Here is a 27470-nt window from a genome sequence, read left to right as displayed (position 1 = left end):
CCACACGTATGGAACACATAATCTATTATTATTATTACTATTATTATTATTATTATTATTATTATTATTATTATTATTATTATGTTAAACGTATTTACAAGACTATAAACAGCTTTTCTGTGCCATAACTATGAAAATATTTTATTGATAAAGATGGAATCCTACTTAGTGGAAATTCACTTATCACGGTCGGGTCTGGAACCAATTAACCGCCATGAACAGGTGTTACTGTATACCCAATTTGGTTTTTTGCTTACTTATCGTAAATTATGGTGTATAAGCCACACCCACTAAATTTAGAGGAAAAAATAGATTTGTACATAGGCCTGCCACGATAATGGATAAATCGATTTATCGAACGATTAAAAACAAAAAAGGTCTAATTATGAGCCATCGATAAATCGACATGTACATATATGCGCATCTGCTCCATCTGTGGTACACAGGCTGGATGACAAGAGGGTTCACTCTGCATGTGTCTGTGTGCATTGGCTGTATATGAAATGAACACAGAAGAGAGTGAGCATCTTCTCAGCTTTTAAGCCTCTTTGTCCCAGTACTGTAGTGGAGGCGGGGGCTACGTACACGGAATGCTAGCAGATAGGGAGCAGACACGAATGTGAATCAAGGCACACAAGCGATCGTTCCTAAGCCGAATGCCACAGTTCCAGTGTGGATGTGTGTCAGAGCCTTCCCCCCCGACAGTCAACGCTTATTGAGGCATTTGATCACGGAGTAAATATTAAACGAAACAGTGCAAAGTGGTGTGCGTTCAGTGTCGCTAGCTGCATTGCAAAAGAAATGCAACCTTTCAATACAGTTGAAAATCCCAAATTTGGGGAAATGTTGGACAGTATGAATTGCCTGGGAGAACGTACAGTACATGCACATGTCTCCAACTGTAATATACTGTAAGTGAGTGAAAGAATACGATGTTGAAGAACATATCAGCAAAATTGCATTTTAGCCAACTCGGCTGTGGTCCAGCTTGCAATGTGTTGGGTGTGTGAAGCGGTGATGTCTTCAGTTTCCCTCCTGAGCTGCCATAGCTTGTGCAGTGAAGTTTCATAGTGTTGTGTTCAAGCATGTTATGACGTAAACAGATGGCTATCAACTAAACTCCCGCAAGTCGTGCAGTCTGTCATATCCATTATTTTACACAGCTCAAATATGACCCCCCCACAATTGTCTAACAATACACTACACAACTGAGTGTGTGTGTGTAAGTGTTATTGAAGTGTTTTTTTTTCCTTAACAGAGATGGTCTATATACCTGTAGTGTAGCGTCGCTGGGAGCACTTCCTGTTTCCCAGCGTGCTTTGCTGTACAGTTTTTGTAAATTGCTTCAAAGTACATGATTAGAGCTCACGTAATAGTGATTAATATTCTGCGTTGTATGTTGGTAGTGTCTTGTCTGTTTTTATCCACCTATTGCGTTGCTGTGTGTAGTTCTTTTGACCATGTGTAGAATTAGTATGTGAATTGGTGACCTCCCACGAGATGTCAACGTTAAAGTTGGCAATTTCTGGGCCTCATCTAGGTACACTACGCTTGAGTTACATCAAGTGTGACATGACACAATGATCTTTGAATGATAATCTTAATGATAATATGGCTTTGAAAAAAATTGTTATCGATAGTTTATAACACATTTATCGACTATCAAATTTTTTTTATTGTGGCAGGCCCATTTGTACATATATAAGCCACACCGGTGTATAAGCCGCACGTGTCCATGCCATAAAAATGACCTATTGTGGTGCGCATAAGTCCGTGAGGAGCAGGCAGCTCTTTGTTTGACAAGAACCAATCATGAGCTATGAAAAAACACACAGCGAGCTTGTCAACCCATTAGAAATTGCAGGAGGTTATTACTCAATGTAACAGTCTGAATCACGGTGTCATCTTGCATAGAACACTAAACTCATCACACAGCAAATTAACACTCAAAAGGTATACCTAATAAATATACAAACATGTACCAATACAAGTTTAAATGAAAAAAAATAAATGTTAGTTTTCCCTTAATGCATTTCGTTTGAGCAAAACATTTTAGTAGTTCGGAAGTAAAGGAGACGTCATGAGATTAGAATTTAGCCATAAATTAACCTCACTGCTGTATAAACCGCAGGGTTCAAAGTTTAAGAAAAAAGTAGTGGCTTATACGCCCTAATTTACGGTACTTGCATGCATACACATTAACAAACATTTTTGTCAGTATGACAGAATTAGCCAAAAGGCTATTTTTCATCTGTAGCCCCTTGTCCTAATCCCATTTAATAAAATTAGAAATAATGTAATCATCGGAACACAATGAGCCAACAATCCAACATTATCATACTAAGACACAGTGCGAGTCTAGTCTGTAGTTAGTAGTGGCAGTTCTGATTGTCAGTAAGGCATTTCTTTAACTGGATCTTGAATATGTGTTTTGATTTGTAATCAAGTATGTGGAAGGATTACAGTCATTTGACTCTGTAGACAAAATGTTGCTAATTGTGGATTCATGTAAAGTAGGAACAACCCCTTTTTTTTTGCTGGGAATCCTCCTCATGGATCACTGAGGCAAACACTGCACTGGTGCATTCAAGTTAATCATATAAAATGTAATAATGCAACATTTTTAACCTCAAAAGGCATTGTACAATGTTCTTTATAACACACAGTGCCTACTAGGTTCTTAACCATCACTTTAAGATGTTCTCTCAATCGATCTTTATACCGTGATGCAAGTGGATTGTTTAATCTGCAACCATTCACATGGAGTGTTAATGCCACTCTACGAGGATGACCCAGGGTTTTTGCTTCATGCTGATGAAACACTCAGCAGTGAACTACGATTGTAATTTTTTTAGTCCAAATGGCTGTCCCCACTTATTTTGCTTGACGTACTTGTGCAGATCATTATTTAGATGCATAAACTCTCAACCTTGGTCAGCGCTATGTGAAAGATGCGACTCATCTCCAACACAATGCCATTTAGGTCTTACTGGCTTCCTTATGTAAGGCTATACAGTATCACTGGCATTGGGGATGGGCATGATAAATTTATGGATTAGGAATTTTGTCAGTTATGTGGAATGTGGGTAGTCTAATACGCGCCTCAATGAGGTTGTGCACTTGACTGCTTTTAATTCAATTAAATTCAGGCCAAATGAGTATTCTGGCTAAACGACGGGCACAATCAAAATAGTAAACAAGACACCAGTAAGGTTAAGTGTGGGGCCATTTTGAACTCAAAATTCATTGTGGTGCAAGAATAGTGCTTTAACAGTGGTGTGAAAAAGTGTTTGCTCCCTTACTGATGTGTTATTTTTTTAGGTCACGCTTCAATGTTTCAGATCATCAAACAAATTTAAACATATGACAACACAACTGACACAAAATGCACTTTTTAAATTAAACTTTTTATGATTAAGGGAGTAAAAAAAATCCAAACCTACATGGATCTGTGTGAAAAAGTGATTGCCCCCTAAACCTGATAGCTTATTGGGCCACCCTTAGCAGCAACAACTGCAATCAAGCGTTTGTGATAACTTGCAACTTACAGTGCTGTGGAGGAATTTTGGCCCACCCATCTTTGCAGAATTGTTGTAATTCGGCCACAAGCTTCAAGCATGAAGCACCTTTTTAAGGTCATGCCACAGTTTTTTGTTTTTTGGCCAATTCCGCGATTTCGTTAATATAGGGAAAATATAGGGCCCTAAAATTTACATGCTTACTGTAGATGCTCAACAAGAGTCAGTAGTCTGTTGTACTGCTATGTTGCCTTTCTTTTCAGTTGTTTTTCAAAATGTTATTTTAATGATGACAGTTGAAGTAGTATTGCTGAAAAATAAATTAAGCTTGGACTTAATATTTGTTTGTGAAAAAATATTTTCTGCCATCTCTACTTAATAATTCAACCATAAATTAGGAAATGTTTTTGAATACCCATTCTTAATGCATCAAATATATGCTCTAAACAACAACACTGTATTAGTGCTACAGCTAAAGGAAAAGACGGATATGTAAAAAATGTCTCCCCTAAAGACATTTGTTAAAATATACCGGATTTGCCCACGCGCCATCTGCCTGCCACTCCATTCCAGATCCGTAAATTCCTTGTCATGTTTTCCTGGCAGCTCTCAGCTAACTGGGACTACTTACACAGCATTATTTTCACCTTTTTTTCTCCTCTCTTGCTGTGGTGGGACTGGGGAGGGGATGGGTGGAGGGTGCATGGATGAAAAAGTCACAATTTCTGCACAGCTCTCTGGCTTCAGGAAGCATGTACTATGAATACATATTACAGAAGTAATAATGTTTAAAATAGATTATATGATAGAACTACAGATTACTTCATTACTAATGAAGATGAAGTGTTTTTGTTTTCTGCCACAGCCGTACATAAGCCGAGCATTTTAATCAAATTCACAGAAGCTCCTTGTCTGAACTTAAATTATTGAAAATATTTGTTTCACAACAATGGCCCTTTTTAATATTGTAGATGACACTCAAAACATTACATTCATGTTACACTTCATTCTACTATCATGGCTTTCAATGTCTTTTGTTGCCAATTTCTCGCCACATATCAAGTATACAGGTAAGCCAGCGCCGTTAGCAAAGAAGATTTTTTAAAAATCTGTCCGCATTATGGGGCCGCACGGTGGTCTAGTGGTTAGCACGTTGGCCAACACAGTAACAGCCTGGAGATCGGGAAGACCTGAGTTCGATTCTCCCTTGGGCATTTCTGTGTGGAAATGCATGTTCTCCCCGTGTGCACGTGGGTTTTCTCCGGGTACTCCGGCTTCCTCCCACATTCCAAAAACATGCAGGTGAGGTTAATTGGTGACTCTAAATTGTCCATAGGTATGAATGTGAGTGTGAATGATTGTTTGTCTATATGTGCCCTGCGATTTGCTGGCATATATACCCCGCCGCGACCCTAATAAGGAGAAGCGGTGTAGAAAATGGATGGATGTCCGCATTATTAAACTCTCTATTTTCTTCTGAGATTTTTCATTTTTGGCATTCATGATTATCATACCGTGGGGGAAAACGTCTGCTTTCATGGATGACCAAGGAAATGAAAACATCTACATTTGAGAGGCTGAAATGAGAGGATGTTTAAATAAATTAAAACACGATTAATCAAATCCCCAAATTGTTGTTGGTTCATTGAGCAATCTATTAATCATCAGTTCATCAATAAATTGTTGCAGCTTAGATAATCAATACATTGTTGGGGCCCAGGAAAACATTTTCTGAGCATATTTTGTTTTCACCTCACCACAGACTCTTGTTTACTCAGTCACTGTGTGAACTGAAATCAATTCAATTTGCCTTTCAGTCACAACACAATTTAACTTAGCAGATTTGAAAGATATGGTTGTCCTTATTTTTCCCCTTTTTTGCCCTCAGTTTTGCTCCAAGAGGAGGCATGCCTCACACTATGAAAATTCTTGCTGTAAATTGTTGGATACTGTATGTGTGTTGCTCTTTCCTTGATTTTTGTTTTAGTATTATTCCTTATCTTGACATTGAAGTTAGAGGGAGGGGTTCATTTGGTATTCATCAGCTTTTTTTTTTTCTTCCACTATCTAGTGGCATCAAAATAATGCCAACCCACATCACTGCATCTCTCCTCCCTCTCCTCCAAGTGCCCGCATTCATCACATCCAGAGTACCCCTGAGACGAAACTTCACTCATTTAGGCGGTGTTTGGTCTACTCACTTGCATGGTCACAGTTGATCTTTGCATATAATTTGTATCGGAGAACAATTACAATCGCCATGTGCTGTCTATCAAAAGTAGTCAGCACAATTGCTCCTCCTCCTGGAAGGATGCTGACAAAGGCTGTGCTCTCTATGTACTGTATCATGTGAAAACGGATGTGTGCATATTTGTATGAGCTGGCAGAGAGTCAGATGATTGGAAATGTTGAGGTCTGAAGTTGCTGACATGGCACATTTAGTAAGACTTAAACTGTTTTCTTTTGTCTTGGCTGTATTGCATAGGGCTGCACAATTATCTGATTGTGATAGCAATAAATTTCAGGTCAATTATGGTGATGAGCTATGAGCATATTTACTCCCTCAAACATGGCGCAAATGTCCGTGACAACAGCCAATCAGAGTCAACTTTTTTCTACTCCACTTCCGTTTGTAAATTGCTAGAGAAGTAAACAGAATGACCGAACGTGGAGCTGAGGGCAGTGAAATAAGTGTCTTGGAGTTATCCTTCTAGGATGAGGCTATTGCCAATGTTGGTTGTGTGGTGGTGGTTTAGGTATCTCCAAAGTGATGTGGAGCAAATCAAGCTGATGTGCAAAGTATGTTGGCGGCCGGTACCCTCAAAAAATGGCAACACAACAAACCTGTTTAGTAATTTGAAGGAAACCATCCAAGTGGTAATACAGGAAGTGTGTAAATCCAAGCAGAATCTGCACAGCCTGCCACTTCTGCCAGCACACGCAGCAGCGGTTCAGCCGCCGGACCAAAGCAACAGTATAATTTATTTTGTATGTTGATAAAATATTGAACTAATCTCTAGTTTCTTAAGTTTTTAGTACAGATTATTTAAAACTGGCTTTTTTGCCATATCGACCTGCCCTAATAATGCAATTGCAAATAGTCATCTCTTCTTTTATTTGCCTTCATTTAATGCAACTTTTCATTTTTACAATACAGTGCCTGACAAGTCTTATCAGTTATCCAAGATGTAGGAACAATAAATAACTCCTTTTTGTTTGTCCACCTCATTTGGATTCAGAAATAGCTTATATCAAAGGAAAAAGCCTTTAGCTTATGCATATTATAGCAAAATTAAATATTGTATCATTCATTGAGATTTATCATTTAATTAGGGCAGAAAGGTCAGATTGTGCTTGTGATTGTGCACTCTGCAAATCTCTTGCTCACCCCCATACCGGATGCAACCGCAAGCCATGATATTCCTCAACTAAACTTGACTGTTTTCTGTGTCTTACGGATTCATGCGGGTTCCAACAGGTCTTTTGTAGTATCTGTGGTGATTGGGATGCAGTTCAATGAATGATTCATCAGTAAAATCAACCCTCTCCCACTGTCCATCTTTTCTGCAAGCTGTGGGCCTTGGCAAATGCAACACCATTGTTTAGTTCTCTCTAAATTCTTGTTGCCGGTTACCTTCCAAATAACAATACAGTGCAAATTCTTCAGCAGGATGGGGCTCTTTCTCAGCCTCCACATCAAAGTTCCTGATAGTGAACATTGTCAAGATGCTCCAGGATTGGCCAGCCGAGTCACCAGACATGAATATACAGTAATTGAGCATATATGGGGTGCGATGGGGTTACTCCTTACTAAGGCACTCTGACTTTATGTTCTGATGTTTTTGTAGCATGTTTGTGTTTTCAAAGGAAAATATCAATTCTACCGTACATTATTTTGGTATGCAACAAGGCTTTTGTCCAAGCACAGTCTGACCTTTTTTGCTCATACAGTATGTGACCTGTATCTGATTTTTTTTCATGTCAGTGTGAACAGCACAATTTGTTTTTTTTTTTTCAAATGTGACTCATGCCTCATTCGTATGTAGATATAAACCCAATATGTATCTAATCTACTGCAGTCTGAATGCTCATGTCACATACATCCAACCTATACGTCATCGAAAGGCTTGGTTTACCATGAAAGACTTGGATAAAGGCACTCACTGATGTAGGTAGAAGTTCTTGTGATCGGAAAATAATTTTTAAAAAGTGTCTGTGAAGCGGCTCACGGTATTGTCACACCACTTTTGCAACCCACATGCTCCTCGGAGTAGACGTCGCAGCAAATGATCTGCAAACTGCCGGAGCCCAAATTTTTATCCTCTTTCCTACACGGAATCATTTGGTTAAGAAAATACTGTCGCCCGTTGCACAAAATTCTTGAAATTGCCACACACACACACGTTAAGGAGAGAACACACTGCAGCAATCTTTACTTCCATAAACAAACACATATGCATGTGACGTTGCGCTTTTGCACATGCACATCACTTCCCGCACGCTTTGTGTTCACACTAACAAATCACTTTTTTTGACAATGTGAACGACCACATAAAAAAATTGGATTGTAACAAAAAATCCAAATTGGGCCTCATACCCTGCAGTGTGAACATAGCCCAAGTTGGCACTGTATTTCCACATTTAATAATGCTCGATTTCAACCTGTGACTGATGTGCAATAAATACTACCAGTTAGTATTTACCACCACGTTCCCAGCCTCACAGAAATCGGTGACAGCTGTGGCTACATCTAATTTCCATTGCCTGTATTTATTTGTTTTTCCCTCCTCCTTGCCTTAGGGGTCGCACCAGAGGTAGGGCTATCGTGGATGAGGAGGACAGCATGGATGGAACAGAGATAATAGATTCCATTGGCCCTCTGGACACAGGTGAGATTGTGGCCCCTTTCCTCCTCCTCTATTAGTGGCTGTGTTGTATAGAGCCTCATGCAAAGGATCATTCATCGGAGGAAGAGAATGGATGAGAGCTTTTTCTGGATACCCCGTCCTTCCTTTTCAGGGCTATAAATGAAAGTTTAGCTTGAGCTCCAGCAGGTTTTCACTTTTATTTTCTCCTTTCTTTCCCAGCTTCCACCTCTCGTCCAACTATAAGATTGGCATTGAGGTGCAATGGGAAAGAGCCCAAGGCTAATGCCCCTAAAAGCTTTTTAAAACCCCATTACTGTAGTTGTTGTCACCCATTCATTTCCCTCCATTTATATGTTGCATACACCGGGGAGAGGAGTAGCTTGCATCAACAACATGTTAATTTTTGGAGATAGTGTGTTTTAGCCCTTGGTGCATCTCACTGCCCTAAGGCCTTTTGCGAAAATCATATCTGGTTTGATACGTTGTCACTTAAGCAATATACGTACAGCTGAGCTCAAGCATCATTTACATTCATTGTTTGCAGTGGTGTAGTACCGAACAGTATTGTATGAGAGGCATTGGAAAATACTGTAAATGTTGTAATTATAAACGGACTTTGTTTACCGGAACTGCAGATAGGATGGGGTATTAATTAGAAGCGGGTGATAATTGGGGAGATACTGTTATTTTGAAAATGTGAAAACTCATCATATATAATAGTCACAACTAACATTTTTTAGCCAGGAAGTAGAACATAATGTATAACATGTAGATTTCTTTGACCATCTGGTCATTTGTTAATAAGTATATTGCACAACACAGCCGCAACAGAACCAATGTTGTCATCTGCTCCGCCAGCATTAGTACCGCTGATGTTCACTGGAAACAACAGTGCAACATACAAGTTTCACAAAGACTACATACTACAACCAACATCACACAGCACACAGAGGTAGATCAAACTGATCGAGGAGTTAATATTAAAAAAACTACATTAGGTGGTTGCATACAGCCGCAGCTATTAATACCCATGTTTTTTGACCTGGCACATATTAGACACCCTGGTGTTTATTTTTTCATGTAAACCCTGCAGCCGGTGTGTGACGGAGCGCATCCGTCACTAACTACTGATACTTCACATGATACTTACACAAATGTCCGCATACACACAGTGCTCACTTCCCCACGTCTACACACCGCCTCGCCGTCCCATTCATTGAAATACAAACACATTTGATGTCTTTTCCCCCTTTTCCCCACTGATAAAATACACCAAGGGTGCACACTTGGGATTATTTGATCCTCTATTGCAGGGGTCTTCGATTAAAATTGAGTAAGGTCTGGTTATGCAATTTTTTCCATAGTGAAGGTCTGAACTTAATTTGGCCTTAAATTGCATCGAATCAATTGCATCATTGAAACCCTGTACATCACCGTATTGTTTCAAAACCACACAATTATCTTGGCACTTAATTTGTGTTTCAAAGAAAACTGTACCAAATTTCACATAAATAATAAAAGGTTTGAATGTACAAACAATGAAACGAACACAAGTGGCTTATTTTTTAAGCTAAAAAAAAACTGCACCGGTTTCTCTGTAAAGGGGGGAAAAAATATACTGCAACAGTACATTCTCTTAAAGTAAGGTCTCTGCAGCAGAAGGACTCTTTCACAACTCTCCCGTCAGTGAAGGATTTTTTGTTTTGTTCCAGCATTCATACCATTTTTAGTGAACACTCATTTGCACGTTGCTGTGCTGTAAATTGTGTTATTGACTTGTAAATTTTTTATACTGGGCTCTTAGCGACATTATTTTCCGCGCTCTCACATCAGACTTTGGTGGATACTTCTTCCCTTCTAATGGTCTGTGTTTTGTCAGGTAATGTTGCGTCACATTTGCACTTTTGACCAGCACTGGTTTCAGAGCATATGAGACACAGCGGTTTGTCACAGGATTCTGGAAGAATGAACATAAATTGGTCTGTCCATTCACTTTTAAATGTTCGGTTTTGTCTATCAACGTTTCTTTTGAGTAAGCCATGGTTCTCCCATTCAGTTCTCGGCAAGTAAAACAACGATTTCATTGGCTCAGTTTGAGTGACGTCACCGCATTTGCTGTCACGTGACCATAATAACTGAAGTAATTACGCTCGCGAACTGCCACTGCGAAGCATGATTATTTGTTATTATATTTCCCATTCACTTTAATTGGTCACGGGTCCGTATCCGGACTGGCCTTCAGGGTTTCCCCTAGGGTTTATTTGAAGCTGTGATGGTGGGCTGGAAGGGAGGTGGACTGCCACTGCTGTGTCATGCTGTGTTGCTGTAGCAGCAAATTTTTCGTTATTTTGACTGTCGGTAATCATCAGGGTCGTTTTCACAGGCTTTAACAAGAAATGCATTAGTTAACTTTAAATACCTTTCTATCTGTCTTTTCTTCCTCTCCTTATCTGTCAAGTGCCAACAGGTGATTCTGGTGTGCGTTTTTCAAAATAAAGCCTGTTGGAACGTTTTTATGATATTTGATATTGATATTTAAGATTTGATTTGATAGTTTATTTTAAACTAATTGTGGAAAATGTAAATAGGCTATACATGTATCTATGTAGCACATCGGTGCTAACACTATTTTAGCCTGCGGGCTACTTTTAAAATGACCATTTCCCAAAGATCTTCCTAATAATACAAAGAGAGAGACTATATACGTAAATACTGTATTTAATATATTTATAAATATGAATATTTATGTACAGTTTACATGTGTATCAGGGGTTCACACAAGTTACAAATCAAAATGATCTACCTCTTACTATAAAACAACATAAATTCTAACTGGTAAACTTTGAAACTACTATACAAAATACTAGTGATGTCTGATAATATCGGCCCACCGATATTATCGGCTCGATATTTGCATAAAAATGTAACATCGGTCATTATCTGTATAGATTGTGTGCTGCAAACGAAATCCCAGGGAATAACATTTCAAGTAAGACTTAGCAATTACTTTTGATAGTATTTGGCCCATAGACTGCATGATTTGGCGGTCATATGTCTATGGCAGCCATCACCAAAGGGCAGACCTCGGCCCGGACCCAGTGGTGGCCCTTTACGGACCCATGACCAATTAAAGTGAATGGGAAATATAAAAACATATAATCATGCTCGCGGACCGATCACAGTGGCAGTTTGCGGGTGTAATTACTTCAAGTATTACGGTTAACTTGACAATAAAACAACAAAATGAGCCAATGAAATTGTTTGCTTGTTTACTTGCCGGGAACCATCCAGCCATCCATTTTCTATGCCGCTAATCTTGTAATAGAACCATGGCTTTTCAAAAGGAAGAAGTTGATCGAGAAAACCGAACATTTAGAAGTGAAAGGACGGACCGAATCTAGTGAGAAACTGCTGTGTCTCTTATGCTCTGAAAGTGTGGCGCCCAGTATGAAAAATCTACCAGAGTCATAGCACATTAATTTACAGCACAGCAACGGGCAAATGAGTCTTCACTAAGGATTGTATGGATATATTGGAGCAAAACTTCTTTCTCTGACGGGAGAGTGAGTGGTGGAGTGCTTCTGCTTCAGAGACCTTACTCAAGGGTAAACAATGTACTCTTACAACTTTTCTGTTAAAGAGACACTTAACAATACAGTGCCTTAGCCAACATCGGACATACCTACTAAATATTAATGATTCATATTTCTCATTTTCTGCGATTGGCTGGCGACCAGTCCAGGGTGTACCCCACGTGTCACCTGAAGTCAGCTGGAATAGGCTCCAGCATACCCCGCGACCCAAATGAGGAGAAGCGGTATAGAAAATGGATGGATGGATGGATGGGATGGGATTTCACATTCTGTTTCAAAGTTTACAGGTCATCAAAATAGTTCAATAATTCACATTTCAATTCAATATGGCAATAAAGATAAATACACATAATTCCTCAATAGTTGTGTAAATAACCCGGGTAGTGTGTCAGCGTTCATTATACATTCACTTCATGTAATACTTCCAGTTAGAATTTGCTATCAAACATTATAGTTATACACGAAATGCAGGAATTATGCAAAAGGCAATGCAGCTGAAATCAAGGCAACATATTAAAAAGCTTTCAGCAATGGGCGCATTTGCTACTTAATCATGAAATAGTTTTTTACAAACGAACGTGTAGAAAACACCCATTTCTGTAGTGGAGTTCATGACTTGAAACGCAGCCATGAAACAATTGACTTTTTTTTCTACATAACTAGCCGCTACAGGTGAACGGATAGATATAGTCATCTTACCGCTGAGTTAATTTATCCGTAATCTGAATAATAGAGATGAAAGTAGCATTATCCGTGGCTGTGGACATCTGTTCTCCATTTGCTTTCCCGCGGACGAACAAGAGTGAAACAGGAGGGGGCTTAATGTCAGCTGCCTGATGTGATATGACATCTACAAAGGAACGTTTATGATGTGTGATTTTGGAAATAAATATCACTTGATCAGTCACTCCTGACTTGGCCTGAGTTTGACTAGAGCCCCACCACACGGTGACAACAGAGACGTGTTGTATGCTGTATATCACAATGTCGTTCAAACATAGTTTCAGTAACACCACTCATACTGTATACCACACATGCTAAAAATAATTTGAAAACACTTTCTTCACACTACGAGTGACAGTGTTCCATTTCTGCTTACTATTAGAAACAGAAATCCAACCAGGGGAGACTGTGGAAGTGCTGACAAGTGATGTGCCAGAGGAGGACACGCCTTGTCCTCCTCCTCCGGCCCAGAGCCCTCCAGCCGTCAACTTAGCGCGACCGTCTGTCCCAGCAAGTAAAGGAGTCAAAAGCAGGTTAGCAGCAACAGGGCTCTTGACTGTCAATGTGCATTTAGGGTAAGAATTGGTGTGTAATTGTGCGACAACGTGAAATACTTTCTGCTTGTTAGGTACATGTGCATGGATGAATTGTAACTGAGTCATCAGCTGACTGGCAGCTTTGCCTCCCAGGTGCCACAGCGCTGGAGGTTGTTATCAATCTTTGCCTGTCTGTGCTATGGACGTTGGTGATGGAGGGCAAAACAGCAGCGCCTCCTGGGATCTTATTACCAAAGCATGTCTTAGGGTCCTAAAATGTGATGAATATTTATCTGAATATTTATCTTTTTTAGCTATAAATGGGAGTTGATGTTGTCATTACTGTTTCTCATCATTATTGTTGTGGCTATAATCCTCCTTCAAAATATTCTAATGAGTGTTGTGTTAGAATACAGATGGTCCTATGTTTACAAACAGGTTCCATTCCTACAACTGTGATGTAACTCAAGTTTTAGGCTGAATCCCAATTCCACCCCTTACTCCTTATCTTAGCCCTTACCCCTTGGATTTGCACGTTCATGGGATTCAATTGGTGTCCCAATTTTCCTTAAATCAAGGGGTAAGCGGTAAGAGCTAAGGGATTTACATCCCTCGAAACCAAGATCGGGGACAACACTAGAAATGAAGGGTAGGAGAAATTTATTCGGGTGCAGCACTCCCACTGACAAGATGGCAGAACGGAGACACAAAGAAGCATATGAATGTAAGTAATTAAGCGTAATTATTTATTTTCATAGTAACAACACTATTATATATTCAATCCTTTGCTACTCCACGTAAATGTTCGCCAAATTTTCAAGTTTTGGTTGTTCCTAGTTGTAAAGAGCCAGCTAACACCGATATCAAACGTCACTGCAATCAACTGCATTTCATGAATTGGTGACTACATAAGCCTGTTAATTGTAAGTTGTATTTGAAATCACTCGTTATAACAAGCTAGCTCAGGCAGCTATTGTAGAAGCTATGTTGCGCAAATGAATTACACAGTGATGTTCACTTTTCATATTAGCTGTCTAATCACTTATGTAACGCAGTAGATCATAGTGTTTGCAACAACAATTCTCATGGTAAGATATGTTGTATTCAGAATACAGTATTGATGGTCAAGAATTGTCAGTGAGCTAAACAAACATGCAAACGACATGGCCATATGTGAACAGCACTCCAGATTATCACAGTTTGTTAAGAGTCCAAAAGTTTAATATTCTCCACATCAATTTTTTACCACTATTACTATATTACTATTACTATTACAGTATTTACAGTGAGTAATACTTGTACCTCATCAATCATGCATTGTGTCGGGAGATGGCTGAGCCAACGGTGTTAGCACACCAGAAGACCATTTCCACAACCCTTTGCAGCATCACACAGCACTTCACAAAGATCAAAAGTCCATTATGGAGAAGAAGACTGCAACAAAATGCCATTCTGGACTTCCTTTCCAAATCTGAGCGAGAACAACAATGACAGGAGGCCAAGGCCAAAACAGGGAGGTTTTTAAACCTCAAAAGAATGGTTTATTAGGTTTATACTGTACCTTTTCTTGTTGATGTTCATAAAGTTAATGTTGTAATATTATTTCTATTTCATATGTTTCACAGATTCGATACATTTTATACATTTTTTATTTTTATTCATTTTGGTTGGTTGTAAGCTGTTATTTATTATAGTTGTTTGGCAATAAATGTCACTGTAAAAATGTGTTCCTTTTTATATGTAAAAAAATGTGTTCTTGAGTTTGGGTATATAAAAATGTAATGTAGGAATGTATGCACCTTGCTTTGTGGTAGTAAACATTTATTATAAACATATCTACCTACGCCACAGCCAGCAAGCAGCCAGGGGTGGTGACGTAATGAGAATCAAGCGGTGTCCTGTTTCTTAGTGGCTTCCTCCCCTTGGCCTTTGGTTTTAAGGGGTAGGCGTAGGGGTAAGACGAAGGGGAAGGGCTGAGCGGTGGACTTGGGATTCAGACTTGGTGCAAGTCGGAACTCATATCTAAATTACCACCAAAGTCACTCACACTGTATACAGAACACATGGAGGACATGTAAAATACCATAATAAAAAGATTAAATGCAAGCATTAAAACTGATTAAAAACAGAACAGCTCCTTACTTTATCCCCATAGTAGTCTCACACACTTGAAGAGGCGTTGCAAGGAAGGGAGAGACAGGCTTATTGGGAGGAGGAAGTCTCAATGACACCACTACTCTGCTTAGTTATCACTGTCCATTTCATAGGAGCAGATCTTTCCACATGTTCAAAGATACCATCTTTATCCTTGATGTCGCAGTGTTTGAGTGACTTGGGCTGGGCATGCAGCCAATCTTTTATTTGTCCACTTTCTGGGCTTTTACAATGTCTAATTTTGTCTCGCTTGGGAGACATAATGGAGGTTAAAATTACAAAGTTAACTAGAAAGAACAAAGGTGATGTCTGCGTACATATTTTTCCACCACACACACGACTAGTTCTCATTTTCTTTTTTTACAGTGTTAATAATGCATAAAACAAAGACCACCTATATGCTGGGGACAATTAAAAAAAACAAGCTGCAAGCCACAGATGGCCACCGAGCCAGACATTGGACATTCAATGGCCACGTTTGAAGTCAATGTAAACAATCTGAACTGTTTTCTCTCTCCTTTGCAGTGAGCTTCTTTGTGCCTTCTGTTACTGCGGGAGTAGAAGCCTGTTGGGTCAGGGGGAACTGCACACATTCAGCACCACACTGCCGCTCATCAGACGTAAAGATGGAGATGATGCGACGAACGATCGCAGCGATGGCGACACAACCACTGAGCCAAACAAGGCTGGAGTGACCACCTCAGGACAGCGCAAATTTACAAAGTATGTTTTTATCTTGACAAAAGACCCTTCTGACTCTTTTGGAATCAAGCCAAACCGTTGATTGTGTTGTGTTCCCCTGTGATTGGTCACCAAGGCCTGCCCCTTGCTTGGGTAGCTACAGAGAAGGTCGCACTGTGCACATTTGGAATTGATTTGTAAGCCATGTGCGTGTGATCGATAAAGTTAAGTTGGTGTCATAATTAGGGACATTGCATTGTTTTGTTTTTTTTATGTCAGTGCCCCCTCTTTACATTTGTTCACCAGTGTCACCCTTCTGAAGTGATTTTGTGAGGCTCAACCTCAAGCGTCTTTGTGCTTATGCTGGATAAGATGGCCCTCTTCCTCTTTGCTTTTCCCACAGATTTCTTCAGTGGCTTGCTCTATTGTTAGGACTTATCACTTTGTTATACCAAAAACTAGATGTCATTCTCTGTTTGTTTTCATATAGAAAAAATACTTACTATACTTGATCTTCTGTCTCTGATCCTTTTGTTCCAGTGGGTCTGAAAACAGCGAGGGAAATCCAGACCCAGCGAGCCGATTTTGGGATGAGCTTTCTCATGTCGGCCTTCCACACGATCTCAACGTCCAGTCTCTCTTTGAGTCAGGTAGAAGTAAATGAGTTTCAGTTTAGTATTACAGTGCCTCTGCTGGTTGCAGTCCAGTAGTAGTTGCACAGGCTCAACATTTTTTCATCTATTTGATTATTAAGCCCATCCCAAGTAGCTACTGCATAAACTCAAATGTTGATTGGGTATTCATCCTCATAATGTTTTTGAATGACAGGGCAATGCTGGGCACATCAGAGTTGTGCCTCATGGTCTGAAGGTGTTTGTGAGGGCGAGGGACAATCTCTGCTTAATGTGGACAGAGCCATTGACTCAGGGAGCACAAAGGTGAGTCAGTGGGAGCGTCCGTGCCGTAATAGGTTTTAACACCATCTTAATGTAATGTGGAAGGACGGCCTGCCCTCACTGAGGCACAGTAAAGCTGATGGATCAGGCTGGCTGGTAAAGGTCAGCTTCCGCACTGTGGATCTGTCAGCTGTGAAATGGGAAAAGGTCACGCCACTCAACGGCGCTGAGCTCTCATGGCAGCTTAGCCTCCTACCATTAGCAGCACTCATGTTTGTGTTTAGCATCCTATTGGTCGTGGAGCCTGTCAGTAAATCTTCCACTTCAACTCCTGAGTGGCTTTTCAAACACACTTAGAGAACCAAGAGAAAAAAGGTTCTTAATGCTAACTTGAAAAACGTGTTCTCGAACAGGCGTTTTAGATTTAAGAAGTGAATTAAGTCTAAGAAAATACCACATTAGACTGCTCCAAACACAGACATGGCTTTTCGTCCACAATTGTCTCTCTCTTCTTGCAGCACTGTGCATACTGTAAGCGCCTTGGAGCATCCATTAAGTGCTGTGCTGAAGGATGTACTCAACTCTACCATTACCCCTGTGCTGGGGCAGCAGGGGCCTTTCAGGATATCAGGAGTCTTTCGCTCCTCTGCCCAGAACACATCGATTTGGCAGTGCATAAATGTAAGATGTTTAATTTGACGCACTGTTAAAAGAACTATTCCAAGATAAAAACAAGCAGCCAGTGACTTCTTCCGTGCAATGTAATGCTTATGTTTTCCTGTTCGCAGTTGATGACGATGTCAATTGCGCGCTTTGCGATAGCCCAGGGGATCTACTGGACCAACTGTTCTGCACCAGTTGTGGACTGCATTACCATGGCATGTGTCTGGATATGGCTGTGACCCCTCTGAGGAGGGCAGGGTGGCAGTGCCCTGAGTGTAAAGTCTGCCAGACATGCAAGTATGTCCCCTCTGAAAAAATGATTTTATCATTGATGATAAAGTGTACTAGAATGAAAGAGTTTTGCTCAAATCATTATTTTGTGGTTTGCAGGAATCCAGGAGAGGACAGTAAAATGCTGGTATGTGACATGTGTGACAAAGGCTACCATACGTTCTGTCTGCAACCTGCCATTGATGTTCTTCCCACCAACGGATGGAGATGTAAGGTAGGAGAAACCACATTCTGTGCTGCTGTGTTCCGAAACATCACTACAGAAACAGATGCATTTCATCTTATATTTGTAAAACATATTATGTCATTTTGTTCTACAGAACTGCAGAGTATGCATCCAGTGTGGAACTCGAACCAGCAGGCTATGGCACCACAACAGCCTGCTGTGTGAGAACTGTGTCCAAAACCAGGACCCCACTCTAAGCTGTTCTATGTGTGCCTGCATCCTAGACCCTGAGCATCACAAGGACCTAGTCCACTGCCACACTTGTAAGAGGTAAGCTCCCCCTTTCATCTATTACTCTCATCTTACTTGCTATCTATATGTAATGTTATTCCTGTCATATTTATGGATTACCCAGACAGTCCAGTTGAAATATCCCCTTAATTCCTTTGCACTGCTTTCAGATGGCTGCACCTCGAGTGTGAGCGTCACAACTCAGGCCAGGCAGAAATCCACCCCAGAGAGGACTTTGTTTGTTCCAACTGCAGGTCTCCTGATACAGAGCGGACGCTCCAAGCAGAGGATATGGACACTGGCCCAGAGCTTAGCCCTCACCCAGCCTCGACGCACACAGACTCTGAGACTGGCCCACAGCTGACTGAAAAGCACACAGACCTAGAACCTGGCAGTCGGCTGCCTCCTGAAATGCACAATGACCCCAAACCGGAATTACTTGCTGTTCCGTTGCACTCTGATTCAGAGCCTGTCAAGGATACCGTCCAGGAACAGAAGCTTTCCACGTCAGTCCGAGAGCTTGGTGGGTTCCTGTTCCCAATTCCTGATTTAGCAGACTTCCTGAGATTATAATCTGTTTTCAGAATGTTATTCATTGTTTTTTCTTTACATGATTTAGTAAAAAGACAGTCACACATAATATTCATACAAACAGTATCTTCTTAGTCTCCAGCCATGCAGTTGTAAGTTTTGGCCATACAGTTATTTCATTGGGCTGTTGGGTCAGCTCTGATCACATTTAAGGTATGCATTTGTCCCATGTTGGACTATTACCAAAAATAAGACCATTAATATGATATTTGAGAATGTCTCCAAGTTTAAGATTAAAGGATCTCCCTTCTTTCAAAGTTAATATTTTTTACTTAAATCTTCAGGGAGTACATGTGCTGCCTGTCTGGAATCAGAATGCTTTTATTTTTTCCGCCTTGGTCATACAAGTACATTACACATTCCTGGTGTAATTACAGGTTTCCCCCACCATGTTTCTTTTGGACATTCCCTTCTTCTATATACCTGATTGTCACATAGACAGTTTAATTCCTCCTGAATCTTACTTATGTCCTCTCCGCTGGTACACCTAATTCCATTGTGTCATCAAGGAATGACAGTATCCTAGCATGAGATTGTGTGAGTAACAAGCAGCATCACAAAATCAATGTACCAGGGATGCCAGTTGGAGCTGCACTGCTGCCCACACTGTCTAGACTCCACTGGAGAGGAGAATTGGCGTATCATGATGATGACAGTGATATCCGTTGGCAAACCTGCATTGGAGCCACGCTGGCTCATTCACGACTGCATGCTAACTCTGCTCATAATGCTGAACATCTCTATGGCCATCAATTGCATTATTGTCGTGTCCTATCAAGCATGCATAAGGGCTTGTCCAATGTAATTCTGCATTCTTAATATTGTAGAGAAAGGAGACACAGCTGAATGTTTTTACCGGAAGCCTGCCGTGAAGCCTTTGCTGCTTTTATCAAAGCAGTGTATTTATCTAAACATCACCTCATTCACTGTAGCGTAGGTTGGGGGAGGGTGGAGCATTAATATGAATGAGAGTGTGTGTTCAGCTTGGTCAATAGCTGAACGCTGAAGAGGCTTGGAGGGGCCATCTCCTAAATGACTTTCTGGCATGGGCACCGGATGAGCACCTGCAAGCTGCACAGTCATGAGCCCCAGAGCACAGGCCCTGGGATGTGCTGGTTGTCATGGTTACTGCTTTCCTTGGCAGAGCTGCTTCTGCAGGTGCATATGTGTGTGTTAGTGTCAGTATGACATGGGAACTTGTGGATGGAAATGGTGGGTGCCCCCAGTAAAACGATCTCTACTGTCCTTGTATTTTACGCAGTGGGTGTGTTGGGTGAAAGCCAGGACTGCTTCAGTTATGTCCATTCTTTAGATACCAAACTAATAAATTGAAAGGCAAACACTAAAGAAATAGACAAATTAGAATTGAGATATCCAGCTCCATTCTTTCATTTGTTTCCCATTGATTTATGAACTGACTATATTGTCCAACAGCATTAAGACCCCTGGGTTTACGTCTTTGTGGGGGTGGGCAGTGGGTTGTAAGGGGGGGCAATTTTGATGAACATTACACACACCTGTGCATGCGCACAGCATAGCATTGTCCTAGAATGACTGTAATATGATCATCGTATGCCAGCTATATATCTAGGAAATCAATAGAAAGTCAAAACCCGCGGCACGCTCACTTCAATAACACTGTCACAACTCTCATCTACTTCAACAATGAAAATAGCCATAACGCCCCAGTTGGCATAAAATAATTACTAATGTTGAGGTAGTTCCTGAGTTGGGACCATGTTATGATCAGATCAATTGGTCATAGACTTACAACGATTTGATGTCCAAGCGACGCTGAGCGGTAGCTGACATTTGGCATAAACAAAAGTGATTTCTCTTGTGGAATTTGGTGTACTAAACCTTATATGCCAGTAAAGTGCTGTTGTAAAAGAAATACAGCCAAAATCATGAGTGTTAAAGCAAAACAATATAAATTACTGCAGTTATACGTATTAGGGGTTGATCGATGCTTTGACCCAAAATGCTGTAAATTACTACTATCTTGAGTTTTAAGGGTCATAAATTGAAAAAGGTTTAGTACCCACAACATTATTATTTATTAATGAACAAATCACACATTACTCTGGACAGTGCTTAACATCACCAAAGCCAACACTGGTGTAAATATATTTGTCTTTTTTTGATGTAGAACTCTCTGTGGGACGAGACGTTGACAAAGAAGTGTGCGGACCCACAGAATTCCAACCAGGTGTGTTGTGTAACCTTGTGTTTTTGTAAGTGATGCACTGATATCCAAATCAGCTGTCATAACAACTGTTTCCTTCTTCAGAAATCAAACCAGCAGCAAGAATCCATGTCATATCTGCGAACAGTCCCGTGGCTGCAGTGGTTCTGAGCCAGGACTCCCGACTTCCTATGGAGGCACAACCAAAACAGGAAATCACTTTACAAACCAAGCCAGCAAATACAGAGACCTCCCCCAAGCAGGGCATGGTCACCCCCAGCACAAAGGATTATAAGGCCATCATCTCAACCACCAAAGAACCAAGTACTGTATCAGTACCTTTCACGGACCAACCAATGGAAGTCTCACTGTCCCAGCCTTTGTGTTTGGATGTAGCCATGGCTTCTTTTTTGGAAAGTACTCCAAAAGACCTTCAGGACAGGAGGGGGGGCACTTTTCATCAGTCCTCAGTGAAGCCTGACCGCGGATCTGAGAACAAGCCACATCTTTCATTTCCCGCCCTGTCTGTAGAGGAGAAACCATTGAAGACAACTGTAGAGCAGTTGGCGGAGATGGTTGCAGCTCCTTGCCATTCCTCACCAGTGCTCAGAGGAATAGCTCCCCGAGAAACACCTATTACGTTGGGCGACCACGGCATTGTAATACCTATCACTACCCTGATACCACTTACCCCGAAGATTGGAATGGGCAAGCCAGCCATCACCAAGAGGAAGTTCTCTCCTGGGAGGCCACGAGTCAAACAGGTTTGAATCTGTTTCTATTTCACAAAACACTGACTGATTTTTTCACAATCTATTTATTGGGATAGAAAACTTTATGATTCAAGTGTCTGTGTTTTCTGAACTCAGCTATATGACGGTGGTTACACTGGTCTGGTCTTACTTTGTTTGTTGAGGCTGACTTTACTGTTGAGGTTGTGTATGATCGTAATTGGAATAATTCTCAGTCCAGGTTTTGAGTAGATTACATTTATGCAAAAAATGGATGGAGAACAGATGGAGAATGATGCTTTCACATCAGTTTTTGTCCCTTTTATATGATGAAACGTTCACCAACCACCTCCCAACTTCACCAATTTGTTCATTCCATGTCCACATTACAACATCTCAACACCTTGCTGCTTAGCGATGGGAAGTTTGTAGTCACCAATAACCACTATTTTCATTGCCATGTACCAGTTTTCCTCATCAGTGTAGTGGCTCACTTAAAAAAGAGAAGAATAGTTCTAATATCAATGCCCCTATTCCGGACTGAATAATAGACTTAGCAATGGGAAAGAATGATGCTGGTGATGACAAACAACTTTAATCGTGTAGATATTGGGGATGGGCATAATAATCAATTAATCTTTTCAAGAACTGATCGATGGAATTGCTCAAAATTAATTGTTGATTAATCACATCTTTATCAGTAATTGAGGCAAAATGGAGTCCACTACTTGACTGCAGTCAGCAGAGGCGCTGTTGAGTATTCAGACATTAACCTTACCAATTGATCAAGAACATTAAGTCGAATTCCCCTCCATCGTAGATGAATGCAGTGATGTTGATTTTCAATGTAGTGAGTCCCCAGGACTAAATTAAGTGGGTCGCTGGAAAATTCAATGGGTCCCCATGAAAAAAAAAATTATTTCTGTTTGTTATATTCTTTTTCTTAAATTGTAGTGTTAAACTCATTTGATGGTGGTATGGTATGATATTGCTATAATTAACAGAAATATTAATTTATGTTTAAAATGTATCTAAACAAAATTCAAAATGTGAAAACTTTACAGATATAAAGCAATATGCAGGCAATGTTGAGGTGCTGTCACTAGGGTGATCAGTAATACTGGAAGAAGAAAATACAGCGGCAATAGTCTGTTAACCAGCAATAGGTTTTATATTTTTCTTCTGTGGCATTTTTGCGTTCTCCCTTCCCTGATTACTCAAGAAAAACAGGATCTCGTAAGCGGCATGTATGCGCAGACGCCGTCGAATAATACAATGGCGACCGCCATTCAAAGGATTTTTCATCACCGCTGTCACTATTCAATCAGTACCGGACACACGATCCATTCTGTGCGTGTGCAAAATGCATTTACATCCGGTGACCTTTTTTTTTTGGCAGTAAGCATGTGCAGTATACGTTACGCTCCCACCCCAAAAAACGTTATTTAGATTCAAGAAATTACAACAATCAATTTTATACATTACACAACAATATACATTGTGCAAAGTGGAGAGGTTATAAGCCACTCTTACCTGGTTGTATACATTTTTTTTTTCGGCACTGAAAAAACTACAGACAAAAACGTTTGCTAGCAAGACATGTTGGGATGGATGGATGGATGGTATTTCGCCGTTTAGCATAAAACGGTAGCTGCTCATATGCGGTTGAATCCATCTCTGCACTCAGCTTACAGTCATTTGCATTCAAATATCACATCACTTTTGTTTTGTTTTATATTTGTTTATTATATCTAAATTACAGTCATGGAGAAATGATTAGACTACCATTGTTTCTTCAGTCTCGTTCATTTTAATGCCTCGTACAAATGAAAGTACTTTTTTTTGACAAATATAACGAAGACAACAAAAATAGCACTTAAGTTTGTAATTTAAGAGCTGATATCTAGCCATTTCCATGGTTTTCTTGACTAAAATCACTTAAGTTCTTACATGAATAGCTATGGCATTGAACTGCCAAAATATGAAACTCTTATTAGCTATTTTTGTTGTCATCATTGTATTAGTCCAAACAATCGTACCTTTAGTTTTACCAGGCATTCAAATGAACAAGAAACTGAATAAACAAGGGTTGTCTATGTGATGTATGGTTATTGACCATTAATGGTCATAAATCAAAAATATTAAATGTATACATCACAACAGTGAGTGAATAGGCCGCTAACAAATTTTGCGATAATTGTCATACGAGTTATTGTCAATTGATATTATTGACAACATTTTTTCAGACCATTTTGTCATTAATTATATGACATAATAATGCCAGTACATCATATCAAAAGCAATAAACTTTAACTATGCACTATACAAGAGTATTTAACATTGTAATTGGAATGTCAAGAGCATTTAAATAAAATTACAGATGCAATTGTTATAGACTTATCAACGTAAGCTTATTTTATCACCACTATTAGACAGGATGTGCACCGCTCTTATTTTGAAAGCCGGAAGTGTGATGGAAATGTGTTTTGACTATGGGGTGCCTCTTGAAGTCGTGGCCCTATTTCACACACAACTTGCACAAGTCAGCGGCCAACCTAAAACGCTGCGTTATATTAACAAGCACTAAAGCACAGCCTGAGTGGCACACACGCATGTAATTATACTTTGCCGAATTAGCCGATGTTTCTGGTTGCCGCCTCGACATGTGTAGATCAGGAGAGGGCTGATTAATGTTTGCGAGGACATGCCGCTGTGAATGAGCGGTCCACTGGGGAAATATTTCCATACACTCTTCTCGTGCGAGCTGACCGCACCATGAGAGAGCAGGGGGGGATATGTTGCTCCTGAGCCGAATATCCAACTGCCAACGTGAAATGAACAGCAATGGAAACGAATATCCAACGTCCAACCTGAAACTAACTTCACCAATGTGCAGAGTGAACCCGCTTGTCATCCAGCCTGTGTGGTAAAGAGAGGGGAGAGGGCAAAACAAAAACACACGCCTATGTCAATTTACTGTATATAGAGGCCAACAAAATGACAGACTTTGGTGTTTTTTTATCGTTCGATTTAGCGATTATTGTGAGCGAATGAAGTGACATAAGCCTGTCATCGTGTTTCCGGTATGGATCGATTAGTGACAACCGCCACCGGAGTATGTTTTTTATTCATTACAACATGTCGCCTCAACATTAAAACGCCATCATCATGAAAGAGAACAGTATCGAGCTGTGGAAACGTGTTTTTATTTGCTATTAGGTTGGCAGCGGCAAAAATGGCATGTGATACGGTGTACGGTGGCTCACGTCTGTGCCGAGCAGATGCTCAGAGGGTTGAAATGGCGCATGTCTAGTCTGCTGACAACAGGGATTCTTTTGCGAATTTGATTTTAAACACAAGTTGTTTTTCACAATGTATCGTTTTACATGGGGCGTCCCCAGTATGCATGGATAGTGAGTTTACTTCGTCCTTTCAGATTTCATTGATTCACGTACCTAGCACCATCACTGTAAATAGTAACTCAAACTAATTTGTTAACAAAGCTTGAGGAAATCTACTTCAGGTCTTTTATTAGCTGAGCACAATTGTCTGTGCTGCCCCGCTGACGCCATTCCTCCTCTTGTAAAATGTCAAACTACATCATTTCAGGGCTGCTGTTTTGCCTCGATGCGCTAGCTGCATGAAAGACCGTTAACAGTTTGGCTTTGCATTTTAACATCTGTACTAAAAAGACTCCTACGTGCATGGAAACCCAAATGAATCACTTTTAACACAAGTCTTTACAACTTGTGTTTACATTGTTGCAAATAAACCTTTGCATAGGTAATAGATAATTATCACATGGCTACATTACAAACTCACAACATCTCACTCTAACATCATTCTTTTGTACATTTTATTTCTTTGCTGGCTTTGTTTTTACGTTGCTGCATTTTGTCGCCCTCCTCCTTCCCTCTCTCTTTCTCGCTCTCACTCTCTCTCTCACACTCTCACTCTCTCTCACCTCCCCTCCCCTCCCCCTGCCTTAGGGTGCATGGAGCCCCCATAGCAGTGTGAGTTCCCCCTTGTCCTGGTCCCCAGACCAGCCAGAGGGGTGGGATGTCCCAAAGACCAGGCATTACCCTGGCATCCCCGGCTGGAGCATCAGAGTGGTAAATACCGTGGCTCACCAGATAATCCCCTGGTTACTGTAGTGACATACGCTCCCTGAGTGTTCCTGAATGTCACTATAATCAATATGATTTCCTACACTAACTCCCTAAATTTTGCTGAGTCACAGCGGCTCAGAGGCCAATTGAAAAACAAACACTGCAATAAGTAGACGCCTTCTTGTATTTGCAGTGGCCATTATAGATCCACGGTATGGACATTACAGACAAATTTTGATAATAGCACTTAGTGAGCAATCATTGTTTCCTGGCTGATCTTTGTCAACCAAATATTTGTCTTATGATTTTAATAACACTGTAAATGCTCTAATCATTGGGGGGGCAGTTTAACTATCTGAACTGCACAGTGGATGGAGCGTTAATTGAGAGCAGGTGAAAATTGGATAGAGGCAGTTATTGCCGAAATTAAAAAAAATTCAAATAAGTTATTTTTTTTAACTTTATTTTTAACTTTAATGATTTGGGGTGCATGAGAAAGTGGAAAGGGAAACATAGCTCTCTTTGAACAAATAGTCATTAACAAATATTTTGCACAACACAGCAGCAACAGAACCAATGTTGTGATAGCTCTGATGAGTCCATTGGAAGCAGTACGACAAGTTAACATGCAGCATTTCAAACCAACAGCTGAGAAGCGTAACCAACATTTTACAGCCCATGCAGAGGTAGATGAACCTGCTGAATGCTGACTGCTCATGATAGTTCAAATGCAGCTACTGGTATTGTTTGATTTAATAAGAGCTACATCGCTAGGTTGCATTACATTCAAAGCTGTTGATGCCGGTGTTTTTTTGACGCGTCACTAATTAGAGACGCTGGCGGTTATTTGCTTTGGTAGACCATGCACTGGATAACTGAGAGCCATTTATTGGGGCACTTGCATTAACTAAATTTGAAGGGAAGGGGGTTGTGTGTGTGTGTTTTTTGTGTTTTGATATAGTCAATAGTCTTTGGACACTAGCTCATTGTGTAATTATTGTTTTCTCTAGGATCTATTTTGGGTTGAACATGTAGTATTGAAAGTCTGTCAGAAGTACATTTTAGCTTGCAAACTTTAGAGTCAAGCGGGATTGATGGTGGTAGTGTAGTGGTTCACATACCTGAATTTGCAGCTGTCCTTAATTCCTGCTCAGTGTGCTTCATGGTTGCCCTCTGACTGGTGACCAGTCCAGGGCATACTCAGCAGGTATATTGAAAATAGATGTTCCCACACCCACAGCGGGTCTATATCCACCTCTCATTTGTGATGGCGTGCATTTCCTGATCGTTAACCTCGCTCTCACAGGGTCGAGGCTCAGGCTTCCCAGGAAGGCGGAGGCCGAGAGGAGCCGGTCTATCGGGTCGAGCTGGACGCGGCAGGGCCAGGGGCAAGAGTGGAGTGTGTCCCAGCATCATCAACCCTGGGGTAGGTGTTGTTGAATAAATGCTATTTTAAGTAGTAACCAAGGAAAAA

At 40.5% G+C, this 27470-nt stretch overlaps 1 protein-coding gene across 8 annotated transcripts in view; it reads left to right on the top strand.

Moving 5' to 3' along the window:
- Positions 1-27470, top strand: part of kmt2cb (lysine (K)-specific methyltransferase 2Cb) — an 88250-nt gene that overhangs the window by 15607 nt on the left and 45173 nt on the right. For 7 of the 8 annotated variants that reach the window (XM_054769351.1, XM_054769347.1, XM_054769348.1 and 4 more), the window contains 14 exons: positions 8319-8407; positions 13085-13235; positions 15918-16115; positions 16614-16723; positions 16902-17011; positions 17488-17650; positions 17758-17929; positions 18023-18137; positions 18244-18419; positions 18551-18903; positions 21121-21180; positions 21262-21920; positions 25877-25999; positions 27303-27422. In XM_054769351.1, the coding sequence (XP_054625326.1) occupies positions 8362-8407; positions 13085-13235; positions 15918-16115; positions 16614-16723; positions 16902-17011; positions 17488-17650; positions 17758-17929; positions 18023-18137; positions 18244-18419; positions 18551-18903; positions 21121-21180; positions 21262-21920; positions 25877-25999; positions 27303-27422 (2556 nt within the window). In that variant the 5' untranslated portion in view covers positions 8319-8361. The remainder of the gene's footprint in view (positions 1-8318; positions 8408-13084; positions 13236-15917; positions 16116-16613; positions 16724-16901; positions 17012-17487; positions 17651-17757; positions 17930-18022; positions 18138-18243; positions 18420-18550; positions 18904-21120; positions 21181-21261; positions 21921-25876; positions 26000-27302; positions 27423-27470) is intronic. The other variant, XM_054769349.1, reaches the window with a different exon arrangement.

This window comes from Dunckerocampus dactyliophorus, chromosome 2 (genome assembly GCF_027744805.1).
Source record: "Dunckerocampus dactyliophorus isolate RoL2022-P2 chromosome 2, RoL_Ddac_1.1, whole genome shotgun sequence".
NCBI lineage: Eukaryota > Metazoa > Chordata > Actinopteri > Syngnathiformes > Syngnathidae > Dunckerocampus > Dunckerocampus dactyliophorus.
This window is presented reverse-complemented; position numbering and strand designations above follow the sequence as displayed.